Raw genomic sequence first — 27,213 nt, forward strand, 5'->3', positions numbered from 1 at the left:
TAGTACAGAACATACCCACTTCCTGCCTCCAGATTTGTCCCCAGAGCTAAAAAAAAAATACATTTTGGGGCAAATTCTATAAATGGCGCCGTAGGCGCCCTAATAGAGCCTAAGTTAAGAGGCAAAAGCCATTTGAAACGCAACTTAAGAGGCAAATTCAAAGCACCTACCTGCGCCTAAACAAACGGCGCCAGAATCACGCCTTCCAGCACCTAACACCACGACAGGCATGGCAAACGCCAAAAGTTTATTATTTATCAAAAGCTTCTATACCGCTGCTAATGACTGGGGGAGTCAATTCATAGCGGTGTATATGAGCTTCTGTAAAGGTGTTACAATACAGAGTTAGTGTTTCCTGAGTTGGTTCTCAATACAGCCCTTTTAAACCATAATCAAACCTCTTTCTTATTTCCGCCTATAATATATAATCAATCGACCTGCTTATACATACCTAAGTGGTGTTAGGCGCCATAAAGCACCTAGAGAGAGTGATTGATCCTTGGAACGAGCTCCCGGTGCAGGTGATCGAGGCAAACAGCGTGCAAGAATTTAAGAGCAAATGGGATGCCCATGTGGGATCCCTTAGACTGCAGGGGTGTCCAATGTCGGTCCTCGAGGGCCGCAATCCAGTCGGGTTTTCAGGATTTCCCCAATGAATATGCATTGAAAGCAGTGCATGCAAATAGATCTCATGCATATTCATTGGGGAAAACCTGAAAACCCGACTGGATTGCGGCCCTCGAGGACCGACATTGGACACCCCTGCCTTAGAGGGTTAAGCCAAGGGAACCTGTCACCAGGAGTGGGATCCCTAGGACTTGGGGGTGGGTCAGTAGAGTGGGCAGACCTGATGGGCTATGGCCCTTATCTGCTGTCATCTTCTATGTTTCTATGTTTCTACGTAGGCGCAATTCATTTCAAAGCTTAGCACTGGAAATGTAGGCCTTGATAACCCAGTGCCTATCCTTGCCGGAGGCGCAATTCTCTATCATGCAGATAGATCTCATGCAGATTCATTGGGGAAATCCTGAAAACCCGACTGGATTGCGGCCCTTGAGCACCGACTTTGACACCCCTGCGAGTTAATCATTGATTCTCTAAACGGTGATTGACATACTGTCAGCAGCCACTTTTAAGGCGGCCACCGACAACGGTGACGGTTAGAAAATCCAGGTCTTTATTTTTAGCACATAGGTAGCGTGCACACATATCCCCAAATGACTGTGGAGTGCCTCAGCATACTCCACGGTAAACCATTTTATGCTGCGATAAGCATGCATTCGTGCCTAGCCCAGCTTTGTAAAAGGACCCCTTACTTGGTTAGCAGGTCTTGTGAGAGAGGTTTTCAGTGGCACTAACCAGATGGGGCCTCTGAATATGTCCTCTAACTGCCTTGACGCTATCCAAACAAGTCCATGGGTGGAGCTTGGGCGGCGCCAAAGATTATCCCAAAATGATAATGTTTATGAACGTAACAGAATAACTCTTTAGATAAACCTCCCCTCCTTTTACAAAACCGTACTATCATATTTTGTGCCAGCCACATCGGTAACATCTCCGACGCTCATGGGCCAACGAGCTGTTTTGGCTACAGTATGTGGCAGCTGCAAAAGACTGGAATAGGCACTATGGACTCTTTGTGGGACGCTATGCAGATACTTATCACCACTTTAGTTTCTGTGGTAAAAGTTGTGGAAGAGTTATCTAAGTCTAAAGAAATGGTGGAAACCCAATCCCATGAATTGTCAAAAAGCTTTAAAGATTAGCTCTCATGAAAATAAAATAGAAGATCTTCGGGAGCTGAATAATAATTTGTTGAAGGATAAGGGATTTCTTCATAGGAAGATGGAATATTTGGAGAATCAAATCTGTAAAAATTCTTTGCGGTTTTTCCATTTCCCCAAGTCACCGTTGGCATCACCTGTGGATTTGCTGCACAAGTGTACAGTATGATTGAAGTTTAGAAAATTCCCTCTGAATCCCTACTTCCAGTTATAAGGGCTCAATATTTGAATCTTCCATCTAGCTCTGATTCAACTTTTGTACGGAGTAAGGCTCAATCTGTTCTTAATTTGGCTGAATTTCTTTAATCATCATTAGAAGTTGTGACTCCGAGAACTATTTTAAGAGCAACATTTGCTCTGGAACTGGAACCATACACTTATTTCCAAGTGATGGATGAGAAGTTTTTTTGAGTCCAAACTAAGGATATTTCCAGATTTAGCTAGAAGTACCCAAAAGTGGCACCAAGAATTCTTGGCCCTTTGGCCTAGAGCTCTGGCGTTGGGGATGAAATTTATATTGAGCTTTCCTTGTATGTGTGTTATACATTTTGAGAATAAATCTTTTATGTTTTTTGAACCCAAACAGATAGTTGGGGTTTTTTTGGTGTTTAGAGAGGAAGTTAAGGTTCATTTAGCAGTTTCACCATCCACTGAAGTCATCTAGATGGGAGACTATTGTTGGTTCTTGCAAAGAGAGACAAATATACAGTACAAGCGTAAAAGCAAGTGTCTCAAAACATTTCTGAACATGTGTTAAAAGAGGCGTAAATATATGCTGTGACATGTCTCCCTGTTGTCTTTGTGTTTGTTTTCAGGGTAAACTCCTTAACACAAGTTTGGTGGGACACAGTTCATATTCGCAATATCGTGCCGATATGGCAAACTGTCTAAAAAATATGTAACGTGTATCTCAGAAGCCTGATGTGCTAGCTGAATTTCAATTACAGATCTGAAACCAGCGTCATTAAATTAACTAAGAACACTTCTTAAGTTCTCAGTAGCAAAGAAAAACTTTTTTTTGGTTGACCAGTGATTAGAGAAATGGCACAGAAATGATGTCCTTAGGATATTTTTTTCATATTTAATGTTAGTTTTCCAATCCTATGAACTTGGTGCAGCTACTAGAATGACCCTCAGATCTTTATTTTGTATTTAGGAGACAGTCTAGCCAACAATCACATGTTGGCAATGGCTAGAAGCTTAAGAGACAGCGCACAGTTATTCCAGTCAAATGAGATGCGACCAGCTAATAATCCCAAGGAGAGAGACCCCATCCGGGTTAGAATGCTGAATGATGTGCTACAACATCTGGAAAAAAACTTTTTGACAAAAGAAGCTCCTCTGGGATTTTACAGGTACATCTTTAAATATGATCAAAATTCCTGTCAGGATTCCAAAGAGTTAATATAGTGCTAGACGTCTGCAATCATGCCCTTTCTAGTAAAAAAAACTGGAGCATTCATTTATTGATTTGCTTCACCAGGCACCCTAGAGGGAGGACAATGTTTTTTTTGTTTATTTTAGTATTTATATACCACTTGTAGCCTAAGAGGTTTACATTCAGGTACTCAGACATTTTTCTCTGTCTGTCCTGGTGAGCTCACAATCTATCTAATGTACCTGGGACAATGGGGGGATTAAGTGACTTGCTCAGGGTCACAAGGAGCAGTGTGGGTTTAAACTCACAACCTCAGGGTGCCAAGGCTGTAGCTCTAACCACTGCTCCACACACTCCCCCTGCCTTTGTTGCATGTGTCCCCCCAATGTCAGTCTGGTCACTCATAGAGGCTGTGATTAGCCATAGGGAAGCACTGGAATATAAACAGGGATGGGATATTGAGAGAGGATAAGGGAAGAAGGCCAGGGAATGACATCTGATCTTTTCCTCCTCTCGCCTATCTTAGCTATCACAGTGAGTTAATTGGGTCAACTATTGAGTCCCAGAAGGAAGTGCCACCATTAAGGCCAGTCCAAACCCAGGGAGATGCAGCAGCCCATATCTAAGCAGAGGCATAGCTGGTGCTGGATATACGATTCCAGGTGGAGAATCACTGCCATTGTTCATCTGCAGAAAGACCACATGTTTATTGCAGGCTCTCGTGGGCTTCTTTAGTGGGCTTTATCCTCATACTATTGTCATCCAGATGCAGTTACCAATACAGATGCTGCTTCTTTTGTCTCTTGCACCTGGTGGTGGTGGTTGGAGTAGTGTGGCTTTTGAGAATTGGCCTGGAATGGCATGTTCCTATTGAGGTCATACCACTGCCCATATCTGAAGCATTATTATTATCCTACAAAATTTGTTAGTATGCATAGCTTATATAGATGCTGGAGGTCCAATACAACAAATAGTGAATGATAAATCTAATTTTCGTTGATATGAGCAGTCTTATATGTGTACGCATGGAGCTGACATTGGCTCATCCAGTCCCTTTTGATATTGTAGCTCTTTTTCTTCAGGATCAGTGCTTCAAGTACTCCCATCTTCCGTATGATGGTCACCACCTTACCATGCAGTTCCTCGTGTTACTAGAACCCACGTCTTATGGTATAGAGTGCTCTTTGTCAGTTGTGGTGCCAGTATATCAGTAGACGTGAGGGCAAGCTAAGATTAACAGGCAAGTGAGAAAGTCCTCATAGTACACCAGAAACCGTCACCTCAAGCCCCATTAGATGCTCATTGATTGTATAGACTTGAACAGGCCATATAATTGCCATTAGTCAAGATTTAGGACAAAGAATCCAAAGAAGGTATTGGGGGCTGTTCAGTTATAGAGTTTCCATCTAGAGTAGTCATAGCTTTTAGAATGGAGTTTGGTTATGTGCTACCCAATCGCAATGGTGGCATTCTCCAGCTTTGAGTTTTAGTTGTGGGAGAGAGTCTTATTTGTTCTTAACAGGGGATTCCTATAGCATAACTGCAATCTACCATCTGGACCATCTTGGCCCTGGTGTAGTGACAGACCCACAACCCCAGCCTTAGCTGAAAGGGGTAAGTCCACCCAAAATCACCCGGCCATGAACTGTTTGCCAGAGAAGACTGCAGTCTTGTTTGCATGACATAGGCTGATGGCTCTGGAAGTTATTATTCTGCATACACCCCCTATCTTATCTTCTAACCCATTTCTATCTCCTTACTGAAGCATGGGAGGAGGGGGTCTGGATTTATATGTGATATATACAAATAATTTGAAAGATGGGAGGTCTTGGATACCTAGGCTAGATTCCCTTGTCAGATCATTAATAAAACCATGGCCTTATCTTTATGCTCACTATGATTAAGGCTTAAGAACATAAGAATAGCCTTACTGGGTCAGACTAGTGGTCCATCTAGCCTAGTATCCTATCTTCATGGAGGCCAATCCAAGTCACAAGTACCTGACAAAAACCCCAAATAGTAGCAGCATTGTATTGTGTCATGGTGAAGAGTTGTGGGGGGGCATCCCTCCTGCCAGGGATGTTGAGGGGTTGCCGTCAGGAGGGAGTGGGCATCCCTCCTGCCAGGGATTGTTTCGGGGTTTGTGGCAGGGGACAGTGGGCATCCCTTCTACCGCAGACGGTGTGTGTGTGTGTGGGGGGGGGGGGTTGGGGTGGCAGTGGGAGTGGGAGTGAGTGAGCATCCCTCCTGCCAGCTGGCTTGCAGTGGGGTTCGGGGGTTCCCTGAGATTTCCTTGCAGCAATCAGTTTAGTGGCCACGTCTATTTGAAATGTAGGCCAGCATTTCAATGGCCTACATTTCAGGTGCCCATACGTATTTACCCCTTTATATCCTTATATATATTTTACAAAAAGCCATGCATTCAGAAAAGCCTTCTGTAAAATACTGCCAGAGTTGAGCATCGATCTGAACATTTGAATTCTGATCTCAGTGTTCTATGTAAAACAGACCTTCACACGTTTAAGAAATATCCATCTCAACGTGATTTAGGTAGACTAAGGGCCTCTTCTGCTGAACTGCGCTAGCGGTTTTAGCACTGGGAGCTGCGCTGAATGACCCGCGCTCCTAAGAACTCCTAAGAACTCTATGAGCGTTGGGAGCAGCGCGGACCATTCAGCATGGCTCCCCACACTAAAACCACTAGCGCAGTTTAGAAGAGGGGGTAAGAGTAGCCATCAGTGAAGCTGACAGAATCTGAGATACTCATTCATATTCTAGGTCACTCATGATGAGGTGAGGATAACTATAATCAGACCTTTATAATCAATCATGTTCTTATGGTACAGATAGGAGTAGAGGTAGGTTATAAAAATGTCAGGAACTACTTCACAGGTCATAGACCTGATGGGCCGCCGCGGGAGCGGACCGCTGGGCGCGATGGACCTCTGGTCTGACCCAGTGGAGGCAACTTCTTATGTTCTTATCTTCATTTATATAGATAGAGGAATCAATAAACTTGGAGAGACCATTCTTTTTTTTTTTTTAATGATCTGTGCTTTGCATACTTTTACAACGTGGAAAATTTGAGTGACTTCATCTTAGATGTTTCTGCAACACACCTTTTTTATTGCTGATAATAAATACTACATAAGAAACCATCGATATAAAGCAAAATGACACTGCAGATGTATTTTAATATAGATGAATTGGAGATTTAAGAGTTATGAATTAAACAGTCAAAGTAATCAATAAAATAAAGAATAGATTAAGGATGGGTTCAAGCCGGTGATGTAAGTAGGAGTAAGAGAAAAGAACTGTTTTTCTCTTTGAGAAATCCCTGAATGGGTGAAGCTCCATAATCTGAGGCTTGTTCCCATTTATATAATAATAAGAACATAAGAACATAAGAAGTTGCCTCCGCTGAGGCAGACCAGAGGTCCATCTTGCCCAGCGGTCCGCTCCCGTGGCGGCCCTTCAGGCCTAATTGCCTGAACAGTGTCCCTGACTAATTTTGTAACTGCCTCTAATCCTCTACTCCTATCTGTACCCCTCAATCCCTTTGTCTTCCAGGTACTTATCCAAACCTTCTTTGAAGCCCTGTAGCGTGCTCCTGCTTATCACATCCTCCAGTAGCGCGTTCAATGTATCCACCACCCTCTGGGTGAAAAAGAACTTCCTGGCGTTTGTTCTAAACCTTCCCCCTTTCAATTTCTCTGAGTGCCCCCTTGTACTTGTGGTTCCCCATAATTTGAAAAATCTGTCCCTGTCTACTCTTTCTATGCCCTTCATGATCTTGAAGGTTTCTATCATGTCTCCTCTAAGTCTCCACTTTTCCAGGGAGAAAAGCCCCAGCTTTTTCAGTCTGTCAGTATATGAGAGGTCCTCCATACCCTTTATTAGCTTAGTTGCTCTTCTCCCTCTTCCCTCTTCTAAGAGGGAAAAATCCACCTGCAGTGTCATTTTGCTTTATATCGGTGGTTTCTTATGTTGTATCTAATTGATAGGTAACCACCAGGTTTTCTTTAGTTTTTTTGATAATAAATACTTCCACAAATTCTCCTCCAAGTAACAAGTCATCCTTTGGTTGTAATATGTATTTCCATCTCATCCATAAGTGATTACACTGCGCAACAAATTTTAACTTTTTTTCTGCGGCAAGAAGAAGATGAGATTTGCTGAATAGAATTTGACATCCTGTGTATGAAAATAGCCTCAGGTTTCTCCTATCATGTATAGTTTTTGAGCAAATCACAAATGTTTATAGCATGAGAAGTCATAATGTAATGCGTTGCATCGATTTTAACTAAGAAGCGAAACCCTGATACAAAATCAATGATTGAATCTCAGCTGTGCTGATAAAGCTTCAAAATTGCTGATGATGCAATACAGTGCATTTCTGATGATGCAACAGGCCTACACAGAACTGCATATCCTATAGCACATTATTACATCATCATTAAAATTAATACTTTAGCTTAAAAATCTAATTTGAGGCAAACTGTTTTAATATTTCATTTACTCCACACATTAGAAAATATAGCGAAAATGTTAATTTTTGCATTATAATACTCTTTTTCCAAAAATAAGAAGGTTATACTGAAAAATGAAGGTCAGTTTTGAATTCAGCGACCCCCAAATCACTATAGAACACCCACTACAATTCATACCCCAAAACCTCTGTTGCACAATGTAACTAGAGCTGATATTGTGACATCATAATGCCTCATTCCACTAATGCCTAAGAGCCAACCTCATCAGTGATGTCACAATGGCTTGATTGTCCTATACTTGGCTCATTTTTACTACATTTTGATTTCTAGAGTGGCGCAGTGGTTAAAGCTACAGCCTCAGCACCCAGAGGGTTATACCGAAAAATGAAGGTCAGTTTTGAATTCAGCTACCCCCAAATCACTATAGAACACCCACTACAATTCATACCCCAAAACCTCTATTGCACAGTGTTATCAGAAATCAGCAGTGTATTTCCCAGGTCTCCAAAGGTCTTGATTACTGTAACGCTATCTACCTCGGCATTACAAAAATTTGTCTTCATAGATTACAATTAATTCAGAATACTGCTGCGAAGCTGATCTTTGGAAAACATAAATATGACCATGTGACCTCTTTGTTTCAGAGTCTTCATTGGCTCCCAGTTTATTTTAGAATTCAATTTAAATGCGCTTGTATTTCTTTTAAAATTTTACGTGGTATCTTTAATCCTCTTATTCCTTTATTTTGGAACGTTTACCGATTCTCCTTTGCAAGAGGTATCCAACAATTTAAACTCTCCCTTCCTTCTAAAAAAGAGATTAAAGGAGTCAAGATCTTCAGTCAATCTTTGGTTTTTAAATTCTCTCAACTCTGGAATGAGCTCCTCTTTTTTTTTTTTTTTTTTTTTTTTTTTAAGGAGTTCCAGTTTGTTTCAATTTTTCCGTAAATCTTTAAAAACTACTCTATTTGCCAAACATTTTGAAAATTAATTCTTTTGAAATTTTGCTATTATCTTCTATTTATCATTTGTAAATTATTCCTTGTTTATTTAATTTCTGTAAACCAAGTCGAGCCTTCTCAGAATGATGACTCGGTAGACAAAGTTAAGCTTTAGTTTAGTTTAGTTTAGTGAGACTAAGTGCAGGGTTCTCATATTTTCTAAACATGATTTCATAATAACATGGTTGTATACTTAGTCAAGGAAATGGCCATAAGTACTAGCTATTAGAAAATAATATTGGGTGATAGATTTTTTTTTTTTTTTTTTAAATCTACCTCTATTGATTTTTATGTATAGACTTTATGCCTCGCAGAATTATTACAGTAAGCATAGTTTAATACACAGGGCTGCGAGGGAAAGATGAAACTTAATTATGATCCATTGTTCAAACCCTGAAGTTCAAATCTAACAGCATAAACCTGCGGTGGCCAGCATTTGATGCATCCTCCTTCCCGTTCATTAAGCTCTGCTTGCCATGCTTAAAATTCATCCTGCATTTCTGCTAAAGCTTGATAATGTCTTCTAATCAGCATTTCGGTCCTAGATTAGATTTGTTTTATTAAATATGGTAAGCTGAGCAGACAATTAATTTTTTTTTTTTTAATAAGAACACATATGAACTTTAGACAACTTGTGGTCGCAATTAGGAAAACAGCAGCATTCGCGGGAATTATTATTAGTTTGTCTGCCCATGACAAATTCAGATTTCAATTTCAACTGAATGACAATGGAGGCTTGGTTTTGAATTTGCAATTTGCTAATATGAGTTATGATTAGTACAGAAATGAGCACAGTAAAGGAGAATAAAACAAATGCTTTGTGAAAAGAAGCTTTTAGGAGAGTGGAGCATTCATCTGCTTTCATGCCAAGTGTCTTCAAAGAAATCCCTTACCTTCTTTATCTTAGGGTTTGCAGACTTGCTTGTAATTTCCAGGAATGCCATTAGATTTCCTTCTTCATATTCTGCATGTCCAGAGAAGATAATTCAGAGAAATATGCAAAAAAAATAAGGAAACAGAGACTAAGAAGACATATCTATTTATTCAATTTTCTATATCGTTCTCAGAATGGTTTACATCAGGGGTGTCCAACCTTTTGGCTTCCCTGGGCCGCATTGGCCCAAAAAAATGTTTCTGGGGCCGCACAAACGTGCAAACGCTGAAACAAGACAGAGGAGGGAGCCAGCAAGACGGTAAACACCCAGGGGCAGCAGAGGAAAACACTGCATCGCCCTTGACCGGGGCCGCACAGAATACCTCACTGGGCCGCATGCGGCCCTCGGGCCACAGATTGGACACCCCTGGTTTACATGAATTTATTCAGGTACTCGAGCATTTTTCCCTGTCTGTCCTGTTGGGCTCACAATCATTTAATGTACCAGGAGCAATGGGGGGATTAAGTGACTTGCCCAGGTTCACAAGGAGCAGCGTAGGTTTGAACCCATAACCTCAGGGTGCTGAGGCTGTAGCTTTAACCACTGCGCCATTCTAGAAATCAAAATGTAGTAAAAGTGAGCCAAGTATAAAACAATCAAGCCATTGTGACATCACTGATGAAGTTGGCTCTTATTGGTGGAATGAGGCATTATGATGTCACAATACCAGCTCTGGTTATCAGAGGCTGAAGCTTTTCACACTATTGATTCAATTTTCTGTACTGTTCTCCCTGGGAAACTCAGAGCAGTTTACATGAATTTATTCAGGTACTCAAGCATTTTTCCCTGTCTGTACTGGCTATCTCATAATCTATCTAATGTACCTGAGGCAATTAGGGGGATTACGTGACTTGCCCAGGGTCACAAGGAGCAGCATGTGTTTGAACCCACAACCTCAGGATACCAAGGTTGTAGTTCTAACCACTGCACCCTACACTCCCTTTTCTCGTGCGTGCCTTAGTTAAAAAGACCCCTTATTGCATTACTGATTTAATCCAGTATAAACATAAAAAACCTCCTCTTTCCAATTAAGTGTTCAAGGCAAACAGCACACACAGTTCAAAACTGAATAATAATACAAATGTGCTTATCTCATATAGCAAAGTCCCCCTGACGAAGGCCAACATTTCACTGGATGCTCAATTAGGTCTTTATGTCTTGACGAAGTGGATTTGTGTTTTTTTTAAACCACAAAACATTGGCCTTCTTCAGTAGGCCTTGCTCTATGATGTAAGCAAATTTATATTAATATCTAGTTTGGGACTATGTGTGCTGTTTACCTTGAACACGTCTCACCACTTTTGTCCAAGCTCCACTGGCTTCCGACAATCTCCACTTCAAATGTGCCTGCCTTACTTTCAAGATCCTACACGGCATTCTCCCCCCTTTTATTCCTCTTTCTTGGAATTCCTCTAACCCCAATTCTACCAGAGCTACCCAAAAACTGAAACTTTCCCTCTCGAAAAGGCGTTTCCCTTGTAGGAAAACTAGGTTCCTCCCTCCCTTTCAGAATCACTGAGATCTGGAACAACCTTACCTCCCCTCTTAGGAATCTGAGCTCCCTCCAACTCTTCCGTAAACATCTGAAAACCTGGTTATTTTCAAAAATGTAACTCTTCCTCTCTCTAGTTACTCTGTCCTAAATTTTCTCTTCATTTTGTCTTTTCCCTTCACTGGAGTTCCCTTCTACTCTAACCCTTGTTAACCGTGTCGAGCTTTGCGAATGTAGAGATGATGCGGTATACAAACCTAAGGTTTAGTTTAGTTTAGTTTAGGAAAGAGGAGATTTTTTTTTAATGTCTATGATGGATTAAATCAGTAGCATGATAAGTTAGTACCTATATATCAGGGATCTCAGTCCCTCTTTGAGGGCCGCGATCCAGTCGGGTTTTCAGGATTTCCCCAATGAATATGCATTGAAAGCAGTGCATGCACATAGATCTCATGCATATTCATTGGGGAAATCCTGAAAACCCGACTGAATTGCAGCCCTCAAGGAGGGACTTTGAGATCCCTGCTATATATGGTCTGATGCTTTCTGCCATTGAGGTTATATTTATAATTTACATTTTAAATAGTATACAAGTCATCCCCGCACTCCGCTCTTGGGAATGCCAACTTTATACATAATCAAATCATATATGGAATTGCTCTCCACGTATATTTTTATATGAGTTTATGGTTGGAAATTTTGTATAAAGTGTTTTCTATAATCATTCTCCTCCATGTACTAATTTAAAAATCCTATGAGTAGTATAATGTGATGATCCAAAACCAGTATCAACATGTAAAATCATTATGGGCTCCTTTTTACAAAATATAACCAAACAGGAGAAAATCAATCTCTAATGATTTATAGATTTTTCAATTAATAAATATCAAAATCCGTAAAAAATTCCACACGGGAATTGTTCGTGTGATTTTGTGAAAAGGAGAATCTCACTCTGGCCCTGTTTTACTAAGGTGCGCTAACCGATTAACGCACGCTAATCAGATTAGCATGCGCTAAACGCTAACACGTGCTTGTTAGTCTATGGACGTGTTAGCATTTAGCACGTGCTAATCGGTTAGCGTACCTTAGTAAAACAGGGGGTATAGTTTAATAAATAAAATGATATGTAAAGTGCTCAGTATGATATACACCAGCCAAGTAAGCAGTGGTATACAGTCACCGGTTTACGAGTGCACCGGTTTGCAAGTGTTTTGCAAGACGAGCAAAACATTCTCAAAATCGGCACCTCGGAAATTGAGTTTGACTTGATTTATGAGCGCCACCCCCTGTGATTCGGCATCCTCCCCCCCCCCCCCCGTGATCCTACATCCCCCCCCCCCCGAGCACCAAAACGAAATCCCTTACCGCGATTGGGCACCGGCACCAGCACCAACGCATAGGACATGCCGGTGACCGAAGATCCTCCCTCTTCTGGGCTGGACGGTGCGTCGGAGATCCTCCCTCTTGCCTGTTCTGAATCTGAGAATCTCCGAGAGAGCGAGACCAGAAGGCCTTGAGCATGCGCAAATGCTCAAGGCCCAGTCCAGCCCAGCACAGGCAAGAGGGAGGATCTCCGACACACCGTCCAGCCCAGAAGAGGGATTATCTTCAGGCACCAGCATGTCCTATGCATTGGTGCTGGTGCCGGTGCCCAATCGGGGTAAGGGATTTCATTTCGGTGCTCGGGGAGGGATGTAGAATCGCGGGGGAGGGGGGGCAACGTGAGTGGGGGGGAGGATGCCGGTTCGCAGGGGGGGATGCCGGATCGCGGGAGGGGGGTATGGAGCAGCATCGGTGGCCTCAAGGGGGGGGGAATGGAGCAGCGCCTGTAGCCTCGGGGGGGAGGGGGGAGGAGGTGGAACGGATCAAAGCGAGTTTCCCTTACTTCCTTTGGGGAAACTCGCTTTGATATACAAGCAATTTGGTTTACAAGCATACTTCTGGAACGAATTATGCTCGTAAACCAAGGTTCCACTGTATTTAGAACATCATTGCACCAGTGACCCTCCTGACCAAATATACTACTACTTACTGAGCACTTTACATATCATTTTATTTATTAAAATATACCCCCTGTTTTACTAAAGTGCGCTAACCGCGCTAAATGCTAACGCCTCTATAGACTAAGATGCACGCGTTAGTGTTTAGCGCATGCTAATTCGATTAGCACGCGTCAATCGGTTAGCGTACCTTAGTAAAACAGGGCCAGAGTTAGATTCTCCTTTTTACAAAGCCACACGAGCAATTCCCGCACGGCCAACGCGACGAAGCCCATTCAATTCCTATGAGCTTCATTGCATTGGCCGTGCGGGAATCGCTAGCGCTGCTTTGTAAAAAGATCCCTGTATTTGTGACTGGTGCGGCCATTGATGGAGACTCGTAAAAACCATCGGATAATTTTTCTTAAAACTCATTTTGCATGTCCCCCATGCCTTCGTATAGTAAGACTAATTTGTCAGTTAGATGAAGATGCTTTACCTCCTTCAACAGGGCTGCCTAGAGAAATTAATTAGGTTTCCTAGTTTGGCACTGCACTTCTCAGGTCACTGTGAGGTGTCATTGAGACAGACCCATTCAGATGAGTGATGTGTGTTGTAATTTCATTAGTGTCTTCAATAATGGATCGCACTTTCCTTTTAGCAGACTCTCTCTGTTGCGTGTGGGTCAGACTGCCTATATGAATTATATTTCTAAGATCAAAACAGTTAAAGATGAAGGAGGATATTTAACCAGATAGGCAAGGGGTGGAAATAATGTTATTTTAAAGATGCAGGCCACAGAAAAATATTTCAATTAGAGCATAATCTAAGTGTCAGAAATTTATACAGCGGTAGCCCTGAAAGGTGTAAATAGAGATTCACGGTGCTTAGGAAGGAATATGCCAGGAGGCAATTAGGGGAAACTTCATATTTTCATAAGCACTAAATATTTATTGATTTATTCATTTGTTTATGTCTCCTGAATAGGAACATATGATCTTCATAAAATCATATTTCTTAAAGGATGTCTATACAGTATCTAAATTATATCTGTGTAATGAAAACAAGAGGGGAAAGCATGAAGGGCTATGATTTTGAGAATGCCTTCCAATATAGATTTGTGAAAAGGATATGCGTTTCCATGTGGCAGGTGGTTGGCACACACGCGAATGGATGGGGGATTTAGCATGTGTTTTTAGGCAAAGGGGACTGTGGCAGTAAGCTGGGTTGGCCACTGTTGGAAACAGGATACTGGACTTGATGGGCCTTCGGTCTGTCCCAGTATGGCAATTCTCATGTTCTTAGGTTCTTATGAAAGGCTGCTGCCAGATCAAGAGAGACTGCAAACACTAAAAAATAGCCATTGTGTAAGATTTCCAGGGTTTCACCAAGGAACAACACATGCTGTGACCTGCACAAAAACCCTGCCTAACTAGGACCCAATACTAATCTAATCTAATCCTTAGGTTTGTATACCGCATCATCTCCACGTTCGTAGAGCGCGACGCGGTTTACAGTAGGAGAAATAGGAAGGAACTACAACAGAGGGTTAGAGGTAGAAGTGTGAAGAAAATTTAGAGGACTTGGGATGCCAAGATATAAGAGTTTCCTTGATTCCTAAGTTGGAGGGAGACTTACATTTTTTGAGAAAAGCCAGGTTTTCAGATGTTTGCGGAAAACTTGGAGAGAGCTCTAGTTCCGAAGTGGGGAGGTAAGGTTGTTTTTTTTCCACCAATTGTTCGCAAACAAGTTGCTCTATCACCTTACTGGGGAAACAGAGGTTTGAAATAGGCCGGTAATTTTGTGGAACAGAAGGATCCTAGTTTATTGGATTTTAGAACTGGCAAAAATCATTGAATGTTTCCGTGATGCAAGAAAGAAAATCCCTTGTTCCAGACTCTTGCTTTGCACTTCAGAGTTACTGTTGCATTTGATTGTACTGAAAAGAATCTTTTCAAGTTAAGGACAATTTTAATTAGAAAGTTTAAGATTGCCATTATAGATCAGTGTGACAAAGAAACCTGTTATCCTGCAATCTTCAACCTGCGAGAACGAGGCCGATTATGGAAATATTTATAGTGTTGGCATCGGATTCAGCATGTTTTGAATTATGTATGACTTCTACTGCACATTATTAAATATCACCTCCTTGCTGAATCTATAAGCAATAGATTAAGGGTGATTTTACAACCTAATATGCAGCTTAAGGGGATAATTGGGTGCCTACTTAGGAACCATTTTATAAAGGCAAGTAGGTTATTTCTTCTCTTTATAAAATACTAAGAGGCCCTTTAGCTAAGCTGCGCTAAAATGTGGCTTGCGCTATGATTCAAATTATCGCTGTAGACAAACCCCCCTCTTCTATGAAACCGCCCTCTTCCCCACCCCCGCCGCTTGCACGGCTTCTTCCCTTTCCCCATACCTCTTTTAACTTCTCCTGAGTGAGCAGCACGCCCACGTTGGTGTCTGCTCGCCCTTTGTCATCCCTTTCTCGGCGCGGGTCCCGGAAGTATTCTCAGAGAGAGCGCCGATGCCAACGTGGGCAGCAACCTTGTGGCAGGGAAGAAAAAAAGGTACGGGGGAAGGCAAGGGGTGCGCACGCACAGCGAGGAGAGAAGGTCGGAGAGGAGGAGGTGTTTTGAGCCCTTAGCGAGACTGTGCCCGGGGCAAGCCGTCCCCTGGCACCCCTTTCCTACACCACCGGGCACCAGTAGGTGAAAGCAATCTCACGGATGGTATGACGCAGGATCTGATCAAGTTGGAAAACTGGTCCTCGACATGGCAGCTGGGCTTCAACGCTAAGAAGTGTAAGATGATGCATCTCGGCAGCAGAAATCCATGCAGAAAATACACCTTGAATGGAGAAACACTAGCTAGGACTTCAGAAGAACGGGACTTGGGAGTAATCATCAGTGCAGACATGAAGGCTGCCAAACAAGTAGAGAAGACCTCATCCAAGGCAAGGCGAATGATGGGACGTATCAATAGAAGCTTCGTCAACCGTAAACCTGAAGTCATAATGCCACTGTACAGAACCATGGTGAGACCTCATTTGGAGTACTGTGTGCAATTCTGGAGGCCACATTACCGTAAAGATGTGCTTCGAGCTGAGTCAGTCCAGCGAATGGCCACTATGATGGTCTCCGGACTTAAGGGTCTCTCATACGAGGAAAGACTGGGCAAGTTGCAGCTCTACTCTCTAGAGGAGCGCAGGGAGAGGGGTGACATGATTGAGACATTTAAGTACGTCACAGGTCGTGTCGAGGTGGAAAACGACATATTCTTTCCTAAGGGACCTTCAGTCACAAGGGGGCACCCGCTCAAACTCAGAGGAGGGAAATTTAGTGGTGACACCAGGAAGTATTTCTTCACAGAAAGGGTGGTAGATCACTGGAACAAACTTCCGGTGCAGGTGATCAAGGCCACCAGCGTGCTCGACTTTAAGAATAAATGGGACATCCACGTGGGATCCCTACGTGGGTCGAGCAGCACTCAGACTTAATGGGGTGGGTCAGTAGAGTGGGCAGACTTGATGGGCTGTAGCCCTTTTCAGCCGTCATCTTTCTATGTTTCTATGTTTACCAGTGTCAAACTCAAATGCCTTTATTTTCTATCCTTAACCATCATGAGATGCTGCACAGATATCCATGTGCAAACGAAACCGATCACTTTAAAATTTGTTTTGGGGTTTGTTTGTTTTTAATTATTCATTTATTAATTTTCAAATTCCGAGTACACAAGCATCCACTTGTTACGGCAATATGGAAATGATCATATAAAAAAATATAATAAATGCAAACAAATAGAGGGGCATAAGCAAAAGAAACGTCTACGTCCGATCCAGACGAATGAAGCTAGGCGCCCAAAGTCAGCAGTGGTAAAATGTCCATTCTAGAAAAATACATCTAGAATCATTTTGTTTTTGAAAATCGTCTATTTGGATGTCCAAGCCATGGATCTTCCAGACCATCAGAACGTCTATCTTTATGCCACATTATCGATCAAAAATTTGTCTAAGTCCCAAACGCCCAGAACAAGACCATTTGAACGTAGGAGGGGCCAGCAACGTGATGGACTGGCCACCCAGACTTAGCAACGGAGCAGTGGGGGCACCTTAAAGGGCACTTCTGTGAACTTCACAAAAAGGGTGCAACATAAACATCTCACCAGAACTCCCTTATAGGATACGGTGAGACCACCAAAACCCACTAAACCCACCTGCCTATAACCCCAATAGCCCTTATAATAATAATAATAACAGTTTATATACCGCAGGACCGTGAAGTTCTATGCGGTTTACAATGATTAGAAAGATGCTACAAATTGAATGGAACATTCATAGTTAGAGATTAGTGGCTAACAGTTTACGGGATCAGATTTAGGGGAGAGATTGTGATGGGAGCAATTGTACAGATTCGTTACCTAGGTAATTAAAGAACAGGTATGTTTTTAGGTGTTTCCTAAATTCGCCATAGTTATTTGCGTGTATAATTATTTTTTCCAGGTCTTTGCCCCATAAGGCTGCTTGATATGATAAAAGATGTTGATGGTGTCTCTTAAATTTACATTCTCTAGCCGATGGGGAGACGAACTTCAGGTGTGTACTTCTCTTAAGTCTGTTGGTTGAGAAGGAGAAGAGGTCACTTATATATTTAGCGGCTAGACCAGATAGTACCTTGAAGTAGAAACATCCCAGCTTGAACTTCGCACGTGCCTCCATTGGCAGCCAGTGCAGGAGTTGGTAGGAAGGGGTTATGTGATCGGACTTCTTCAACCCAAAGATCAACCTGACTGCCGCATTTTGTACCAGTTGTAGTCTCTGCATGTTCTTCTGGGAGATTGCCAGATGGGCAATGTTACAATAATCGCGATGGCTTAGTATTAGGGATTGTACCAGTATTCTGAATGATGAAGCGTCGAAGTATGCTTTAATGGACCTAAGTTTCCAGAGAGTAAAAAACCCCTTTCTGACTAGGGAGTCTACTTGGTCTTTCATGGTTAGGCCTTGGTCCAGTATTACCCCCAGAACCTTCATTGTAGGTTGAATAGGGTAGCTGAGATTGTTGATGCGCAGTGGTGTTGTAGTGACAGGTGGGTGAGGTGAGGCTATGAAGAATTTAGTTTTTTCTGAGTTAAGCTTCAGTCTGAATTCTGTGGTCCATTGTTCCATTAGGTTTAGTGCTTCTGTTGCCATGGGGGTGGTTTCAGAGGGAGAAGTAGTGAACGGGATAATGATTGTAAAGTCATCTGCATAACTGAATGATTTTATACCCCGCTGGGCCAGCTGCACGCCTAGTGATGACATGTAGACGTTGAAGAGCAATGGGGATAATGGAGACCCCTGTGGAACGCCAGATGGGTTTCTCCAGGTTTTAGAGAAGTTGTAATTGAAACGTACTTGATAGGTGCGGGACGTAAGGAATCCTCGGAACCAATCAAATACCTCTCCTCTGATGCCGATTGCGTCTAAGCATTGTAGCAATTTCTCATGATCCACCAAGTCAAAGGCCGAGCTCATGTCAAATTGCATGATTAGGGCGTTATGGCCCTTGCTGAATAAGGAGCGTAAGTAATCTAGGGTCGCCGCAATCACTGTCTCAGTGCTAAACAGAGGTCTGAAGCCAGATTGGGTTTCATGTAGTAGAGAGAACTGGTCGAGGTAGTCCATCAACTGGGTATGTACTAAACTTTCCATTATTTTAACGAAGAATGGAGTGGATGCTACCGGTCTGTAGTTGGTTACTGATGTTAGGGATTGTTTACGATTTTTTGGAATTGGGGTGATTATAATGTGACCGTTATTAGTTAGGAATTTTCCATTTTTGAAATTATTGGTCATATAGCTTCACAGTGTTAGTTTAAAGTCTAATGGGGCTGCTTTTATAATGTCAGGGAGACAGTGATCTAGAATGCAGTGAGATTTAGTATAGTACTTGTTATAGAGTTTGATGAAGTTATTCCATTCTAGATCCTGAAAGGAGTTCCAAATCATATCCACTGGTATTTCATTTCCGTGTATGTTGGCTATTTGATGTGCATGTATGTTGTTTGTCGGACAGTTGTTCCTTAGGTTTATAATTTTTGAGTCAAAATGCTGTGCTAGATCGTTTGCTGACGGTAGTTTCGTATCATGCATGGATTGATTGTGGTGTGTGGGGTCAAATAAATTTGTAACCAAGTTGAACAGTTCTTTAGTGTTGATTCCTTTCGAACTCGTATTGGATGTATTAATTTTGGATGAGTAGAATGCTTTTCGTTTTTCTTTTATCAATTGTTTGTAGTTCTTTATGTTGGATCTCCAATTGTTCCGGTCTGATATTTCTCCTGTTTTATTCCAGATCCTTTCTAGTCGTCTTACTAATTGTTTCGTTTTTAATAGTTCAGAGTCGAACCATTTATTATATTTATTTGAGCAGTTTTTACTGTTTCATTTAGGGGCAATTTTATCTAAAATGGATGTGCTTGTTTTCGTCCACTGTTCCCAGAAATCATCCCCTTCTATTTCCTCACGTAATTCATAATGTGCCCAGTATTCCTCTGGATTGATATTGCCCCTTGTGAGATGTTCTTTTTTTATCTTTGGGTGAGTTTTTGCTTTTGGTTGATTCCAGATTAAGTTAAAGTAGTAGGTGAAATGGTCGGACCAGATATCGTGGCACCAGATACCGTTGGATAAAGAAATAGAAGGATTTAGGATCCTTTGTAGACAGAGCTACCAAATCTAACTGATGGCCTTTTTCATGTGTTTGTGTGGATAAAGGGAGATTGTAATTGAGTGAGGATAGGAAGTTTTTAAAATCTTTCACGTTTGGATTGTCCTCATTCTCTAAATGTAGGTTTAACCCTCCTGCTATAATATTATAAGATGGAGTAATTGAATTATGTAGAATGAATTCGTAGAAGTCCTCTCTGGCTTTTGACCAGCTTTTTGGCGGAACATAAAATAGAATGCAGGAGAGGGAATCTATAGGTAGCACCTATATTGCAGTACAATAGGGTTTGGGAGGAGAGCGCACATGTTCCACTATAAATGTAGTGGTGAGAGTGGCTTATGGGCCTGGGTCCTCCTCTCTATGGTTCACTAGCCCACCCCCAGGCTATTTAAGACACTTGTGTGCAGCTCTACTAGGCTTTCCTATACCAGGTGCTGATGCTCTGATCTTTGTGGGGGTTTGAGGGGGTCAGTGAACACTGGGGGAGCATGTGGGGGTCTTTGTCTCTGCAGTGGTTGTCTGGTCACTTCGAATAACTTTTGGGCACTTATACCTCTTTTATATCATCTATGTCTCAACGTATAAGTTCCGTCCATGAAGTCTCATAAAACCTTCGATTATCCCTGCAGGATGACTAATATATAAGTCTAGGTCGGCCCACATCCCGCCCACATCCCATCCTAACCACTCCTCCAGATACGCCCCTTTTAGCTCTGGGCGCAGAGCAGCATTCAGAGGTCTAAAAAAGCCCCTGGACACATCCAAAATATAGGTTTGATTATCAGCACTTGGACGGCCTGTCTTTCAGGTCGGCCAAGTGCTGACTTGGGTGGATTTTTAGACGTGTTTAAGTTTCGATTATGAGCCCCATAATCTTTACAGATCCGGAAAAATGATTAATCACTGAATTAGACCACAATAAATCAAGAGGGGGAGTAAGACAAAAAGGCTAAGGAAGCCATAAGAAGAATTTATGTACTATTTTTTTTAATGTATATGTCACTGATTGTATAGTTCTTCTTTGTTAACCGCCCGGAACCTCACGGATGGGCGGTATACAAGAATAAACTTATTATTATTATTATTATTATATTGGAAAAAGGTCTCATTCTTTTCTTTAGGTAGCCTAGCTCTTTTTGTATGGGGCTGACTCCACCTCCTACCGGCGGCACACAGCGTCAATGAGCAGGCCTGTTCCTGGAAGTAGAATGAAGGGTTCCGGGGCAGGCCTGCTCATTGACATTGTGCTGCGGCTGCCCCAAAGATTTAAAGTACAACACCAAGAAATGGGTGGAAGGGCAAGCACCAACCAGTTTTGGGAGAAGCCACGGCCCCTGTGGCCTTGCCCGTTCTGGCGCCTATGGCTGGAGGGTTTTTAGTCTTGACATAAGAACATAGGAATTGCCACTGCTTAGTCAGACCAGTGGTCCATCGTGCCCAGCAGTCCGCTTCCGCGGTGGCCCCCAGGTCAAAGACCAGTGCCCTAACTGAGGTCAGCCCTACCTGCGTACGTTCCAGTTCAGCAGGAACTTGTCTAACTTTGTCTTGAATCCCTGGAGGGTGTTTTCCCCTATAACCGCCTCCGGAAGAATGTTCCAGTTTTCTACCACTCTCTGGGTGAAGAAGAACTTCCTTACGTTTGTACAGAATCTATCCCCTTTTAACTTTAGAGAGTGCCCTCTTGTTCTCTCTACCTTGGAGAGGGTGAACAACCTGTCCTTATCTACTAAGTCTATTCCCTTCAGTATATTGAACGTTTCAATCATGTCCCCTCTGTCTCCTCTTTTCAAGGGAGAAGAGGCCTAGTTTCTCTAATCTCTCGCTGTACGGCAACTCCTCCAGCCCCTTAACCATTTTAATCGCTCTTCTCTGGACCCTTTCGAGTAGTACCGTGTCCTTCTTCATGCACAGTGACCAGTCCTGGATGCAGTATTTCAGGTGAGGGCGTACCATGGCACGGTACAGCAGCATGATAACCTTCTCCGATCTGTTCGTGGTCCCCTTCTTAATCATTCCTAGCATCCTATTCATGCCGCCGCTGCACATTGCATGAATGGCTTCATCGACCTGTCGACCAGCACTCCCAAGTCTCTTTCATGGGAGGTCTCTCCAAGTAATGCCCCGGACATCCTGTATTCGTATATAAAGTTTTTGTCACAATGGAGAGTTAAATGACTTGCCCAAGATCACAAGGAGTGGCCCTGGGATTTCAACTCTGGCTTCTTTAGTTCTCAGTCTGCTGCTCTAGCCCTTAGGCTTTTCCTCCTCCAACTTAGTGCATATATACATAGTAACATAGTAAATGACAGCACATAAAGACCACTTGCACAACAGGAAGAGGAAGGGATTTGTTTTGAATTTTTTGGCTTCTTGCCAGAAGTATGGATGGAAGCTGCACATGAGCCTCATAACTGAGTTATTTGTTTAAGAAGGAGATGTGTGCCCTCAGTGGTGTGAAGTAGAGAATGACACGGTGACAAAATTCATCACCGTCCCCGGCCCCAAGGATAACCGCGGGAAATCATCTTCATGTCATTCTTTAAGGAGAGAGGGAAGAATCAGAGTATGAATGGCCACAACCACTGACCTGCAAGCTTTGCTTTGAAGAATGCTGGTGTAGAAGGACTGAGGTTGAGAATGACAGTCTCTGATATCCAGAGCAGATATTGTGATGTCATAATGCCTCATTCCACCAGTGCCTAAGAACCAATCACATCAGTGATATCACAATGGCTTCATTATCCTTGGCTCACATAAGAATCAGAGTATGAATGGCCACAACCACTGACCCACAAGCTTTGCTTTGAAGAATGTTGGTGTAGAAGGATTAAGATTGAAATAGACACTACAGAATGACAGTCTCTGGTATACAGAGCAGATATTGTGATGTCATAATGCCTCATTCCACCAGTGCCTAAGAGCCAATCACATCAGTGATGTCACAATGGCTTCATTATCCTTGGCTCCCATAAGAATCAGAGTATGAATGGCAACAACCACTGACCCACAAGCTTTGCTCTGAAGAATGCTGGTGTAGAAGGACTAAGGTTGAAATAGACACTAGAAAATGACATGGGATTATTTCCCGCGGTTATCCGCGGGCACGGGAACGGTGATGAATTTTGTCACCATGTCATTCTCTAGTGTGAAGCCTTCCAGGGATCTATGAACTGTGAATCTCTTTGTTTAAAGAGAGACGCTGGAGATTTGCAACTGTGAACTGTGAACTATGATCAAAAGGAGATAACGTGAGTGTTTGCAGAACTGCTGTGTGAAAACTTTGGTTCTGTTGAAGTCCCGGGACTGAGCAGCTAAGTACTTGGCTTGTCTATGTGTTTGTTTTGTTAAGTGTATGTTCTTTCTATTACCACATTCTTAGACACTGGAGAATTTAGTGCTTTTTGGGTTTGATTTTGTCTCTACAGCTAGCAATACCTTAGGTTTTTTTCTCCCATGGGTGGAATTTTTTCCTGGGTAAGTGCTGGCTGTAAGAGGAGCCGATGATTATAGCATGTCAGTTGTATAGCTGAATACAGAGGCTCTGGCGTTCCTGGCCAGGCCTGTAGCTCTGAGGCTCGTTTTGGATAAAAGGTTTGTTTAAGTTAGGTGAAGCCTATTCTCCCGAGTGTCTAAGTTATTTTGTCAGAGTAAGCACATAAAGACCAACCATACATTTTTCTTAGATATTTCTGGGCCAGAATCCCAGAGCCATGCCCTGTGGTGTGCTTAGGTTCCATCTTCTGGAGTCTCCATCAAAGCTCACTCCAGCCTATCTTAACCATCCCAGCCATCGAAACCCTCCCCAGCCTGTCCTCAACTGAATGTCCATACACGGGACACAGGCCGTGCAAGCCTGCCCAGGACTGGCCTTGGTTCCTTCAATGCTGTTTGCAAATTATTGTGGCAAGCTTCAAATGAGTATTGTCCCTTTTATATGATTATAGAAACATAGAAACATAGAAGATGACGGCAGAAAAGGGCTACAGCCCATCAAGTCTGCCCACTCTGCTTACCCACCCCCTGTCTATGCCCTAATGACCCAATTTCCTTATCTTGACACTCGTAGGGATCCCACATGGGTATCCCATTTATTCTTAAAGTCTGGCACGCTGTCTGCCTCGATCACCTGCACTGGAAGCTTGTTCCAATGATCAACACTCTCTCCTCCTCTCCCTATTGGCTAAGGCTCTTAACATTTGCATCTCCTCTTCCTATAGGCTAAGGCTCTTTACACCTGCATTGTGATGTCATAGAACTTTCTGATTATAGAAACATAGAAACATGATGGCAGATAAAGGCCAAATGACCCATCATAGAAACATAGAAGATGACGGCAGAAAAGGGCTACAGCCCATCAAGTCTGCCCACTCTGCTTACCCACCCCCTGTCTATGCCCTAATGACCCAATTTCCTTATCTTGACCCTCATAGGGATCCCACATGGGTATCCCATTTATTCTTAAAGTCTGGCACGCTGTCTGCCTCGATCACCTGCACTGGAAGCTTGTTCCAATGATCAACCACTCTCTCTGTGAAGAAATACTTTCTGATGTCGCCATGAAATTTTCCGCCCCTGAGTTTGAGCGGGTGCCCTCTTGTGGCCGAGGGTCCCTTGAGAAAGAAAATATCATCTTCCACTTCGACACGTCCCGTGAGGTACTTAAATGTTTCGATCATGTCTCCCCTCTCCCTACGTTCCTCGAGAGTGTAGAGCTGCAATTTGTTCAGTCTCTCTTCGTACGAGAGACCCTTGAGCCCCGAGATCATCCTGGTGGCCGTCCGTTGAACCGATTCAATTCTGCGCACATCTTTACTGTAATGTGGCCTCCAGAATTGCAGTAATCTTTTAGGGACAACTTTAGATAAGACCTTGTTGGTATGCAATCTGTCAGCTATATGCGAGAATGCTCCTTACTGATACCTGATTGGAAATGCTATATTCTATCTTGTTTTTAAAACTCCTCAAGTGCAAAAGTATTGAAATTGTCCATATTCTTATCATTTTTTTTTTTTTCTTTCAGAAACATTCTATACAGGCTGGATGAAAAGACAACCCAGTTTTCAATACTGATGGAAGCCCAGGAGCACTGGAAGCTCCAGCAGTCAAATGAGATCCATCAAGCAGCCTTGTCAAAGGTGCTGAACACTATCCATTCGGCTCAGGTTTATTTCAAAGCTGGGTTTGATGTGTTTGAGACGGCCTTAGACAGAAAGCACTGAGAAAACTTTTAGCATTTTAACAGACTCGTTTACCATTCAGTAAGCACAGCTGTCAGACCAGAATTTCTCCGAGGTCATTTTTTTTGTTTTGTTTTTAATTGGTACCTCGTACAATGACATTTAAAGGGACAGTGTCAGATTTGGTATTTGAAAATCGTTGAGACATTCATCTTGTTATCCCAGCGTTATTTGGTTACTGTCTATTTAGAAGAATCTGACATTGTTTTGGTCATATGACTGGTCTTTTATCATAGTTCAGGGCAAACGGGGAAGGAGGCCACCCACTGCCCAATCATGGATGCTTGTTGTCAACGAGAAGATAGTAAGTTGAAGCAGAAAAAAATTAACACTAGTATAATGAACACCGGTTCCGTAAAATAGTCTCTCTTCAAGATCTTTTCATGCCGTTCCTAGCTTACCTTTTTGCATTCACGGAGCTGAACATCAAGGGGACAAACCCATGCACACAAACATAAAAGGAGACAGAAATTCTGCACAAAGTACCAAAAAAGATAAATGAAGAAGAGATGACCAAGCTGTCCAACTATAATGATGTCAACATAGTAAGTATATTTATTAAAAGTGAAATATGTGCGTTATACCCAAAAAGAGCCCGACATAGGCTGTGTTTCAGCATGCCTGCATTACAGTTCTGCTGGATGTTTCTGGTAGATATGTAATCACATAGAACTCTTATTAACATTTTATCAGAAATCCGTGTTCATGTTATTGTTTATGTATATTAATTAGAAGACCACACTGTGCATGCACATCTTCAGAATCTGGTTGAGCCTTGATGCAGGCAGATACGCTGAAACAAGGCCTGTGTTGGGTCCTTTTGGGTATAATGTACATGTTTTACTTTTAATAAATACAATGTTAACATCATCATAGTTGGACATTTTGGTCATCAATGCTTCCTGTCTTTATACTAGGCCTTGCATGTTATAGATTAAAATAAGGGCAAATTCATCCTTGTCATTAATAAAAATGTAGCGTTTGTGGGTGGGTGAGGGAATAACTCTAGGCAAGATTGTGATTCTCAGATTATTTTTCCAGCCTTAACAGTTGTGTTGAATGTCTGCATTTTTTTCCCCAGTGCAGACTATCTCAGATATCTATGAAAAAAATTACTACTTGTGTTTTACATGTGTATACTCTCTTCAAGACTGAACACACAAATGAACAATATTTGTACTGAGAGATCCATCAGACACAAGAAAAAAACAAAGAATGGATACCAGACTTTTGTAAATACAATTGAATTTTTATCATTTTATCTTTGAGACCTCAGTTACTGCAAAGGGTTTATTTGTGAACTAAAAGTATTTATATTTTTTTAAGCTAATACTTTACAAAAAAGAGCTACATTTTCTATAAAATACACTGCTTACAAGATGACAGACATTTTCATTAACTTAGCATGAGATAAACACGGAGGGATATGACTGACAAGAGTATGAAGAAGATTAAAGACCAAGAAAGATCCCCAACACAGCACAGCAGGAAGGCACAAGTGGGCAGCCTTGGTAGATTAACAAGTCATCTTCTGCGCTGCTTCTGATGCTCATAGGAACTCTATGAGTGTCGGGGGCAGCGCTGAGCATTCAACGCGCTGGCCTGCACTAAAAACCGCTTCCGTGGTTTTGTAAAAGGAAGTGTGTGTGGGGGGGATAATTTAGGTAAAAAAAAAAATTATTAACATAAATGTGTGAGACAAATTGAACAAAACATCCAAAAAGTGAAACAAATGCTAAATAAACTGAAATTTTTTTCTTATGTATTAGGGCCTTGTTTAATCCAACAGGAATTAAGAAAGATTTGATTAGATGATTCAGATTTATATAATAATGGTGTGTTGTTGTTTTTTAATGAAATGCTGTTTTTAAGCTAATATTATCTTTGTCAATAGGTGTAAATAAAATTATATTTCAATAAATAAATGCTGTTTCCTTTTTATGTGTAGATAACATTATATTCCATGTTTCATGAATATTTTATGCCATATTTGTATTTTGGTCAAACAGTTCCAGACAAAATAGAGCATATGGAAATCAGTTCAAAAGATCATTTAGTTATAAATGAGAAGAGAGATTTTAAGCTCTCGTGTCCTCTGGAGCATAACATCCTACTATATATATATAATGTGATAGGCACCATAGAAATGGCAATGATATAAAATCCTTTGAGTATGTATTAAAACATACAATAAGCAGAAAATTA

The 27,213-nt window shown here is 42.0% G+C and overlaps 1 protein-coding gene across 2 annotated transcripts in view; it reads left to right on the forward strand.

The window, feature by feature from the left end:
* NAALADL2 (N-acetylated alpha-linked acidic dipeptidase like 2) overlaps positions 1 to 26,927 on the forward strand; it is a 533,196-nt gene extending 506,269 nt beyond the window's left edge. For both annotated transcript variants that reach the window (XM_033959140.1, XM_033959141.1), the window contains 2 exons: positions 2,941 to 3,139; positions 24,792 to 26,927. In XM_033959140.1, coding sequence (XP_033815031.1) covers positions 2,941 to 3,139; positions 24,792 to 24,990 — 398 coding nt within the window. In that variant the 3' untranslated portion in view covers positions 24,991 to 26,927. The remainder of the gene's footprint in view (positions 1 to 2,940; positions 3,140 to 24,791) is intronic.
* The last annotated feature ends 286 nt before the right edge of the window (positions 26,928 to 27,213 follow it).

The sequence above is a fragment of the Geotrypetes seraphini genome, chromosome 9, assembly GCF_902459505.1.
Source record: "Geotrypetes seraphini chromosome 9, aGeoSer1.1, whole genome shotgun sequence".
Lineage (NCBI taxonomy): Eukaryota > Metazoa > Chordata > Amphibia > Gymnophiona > Dermophiidae > Geotrypetes > Geotrypetes seraphini.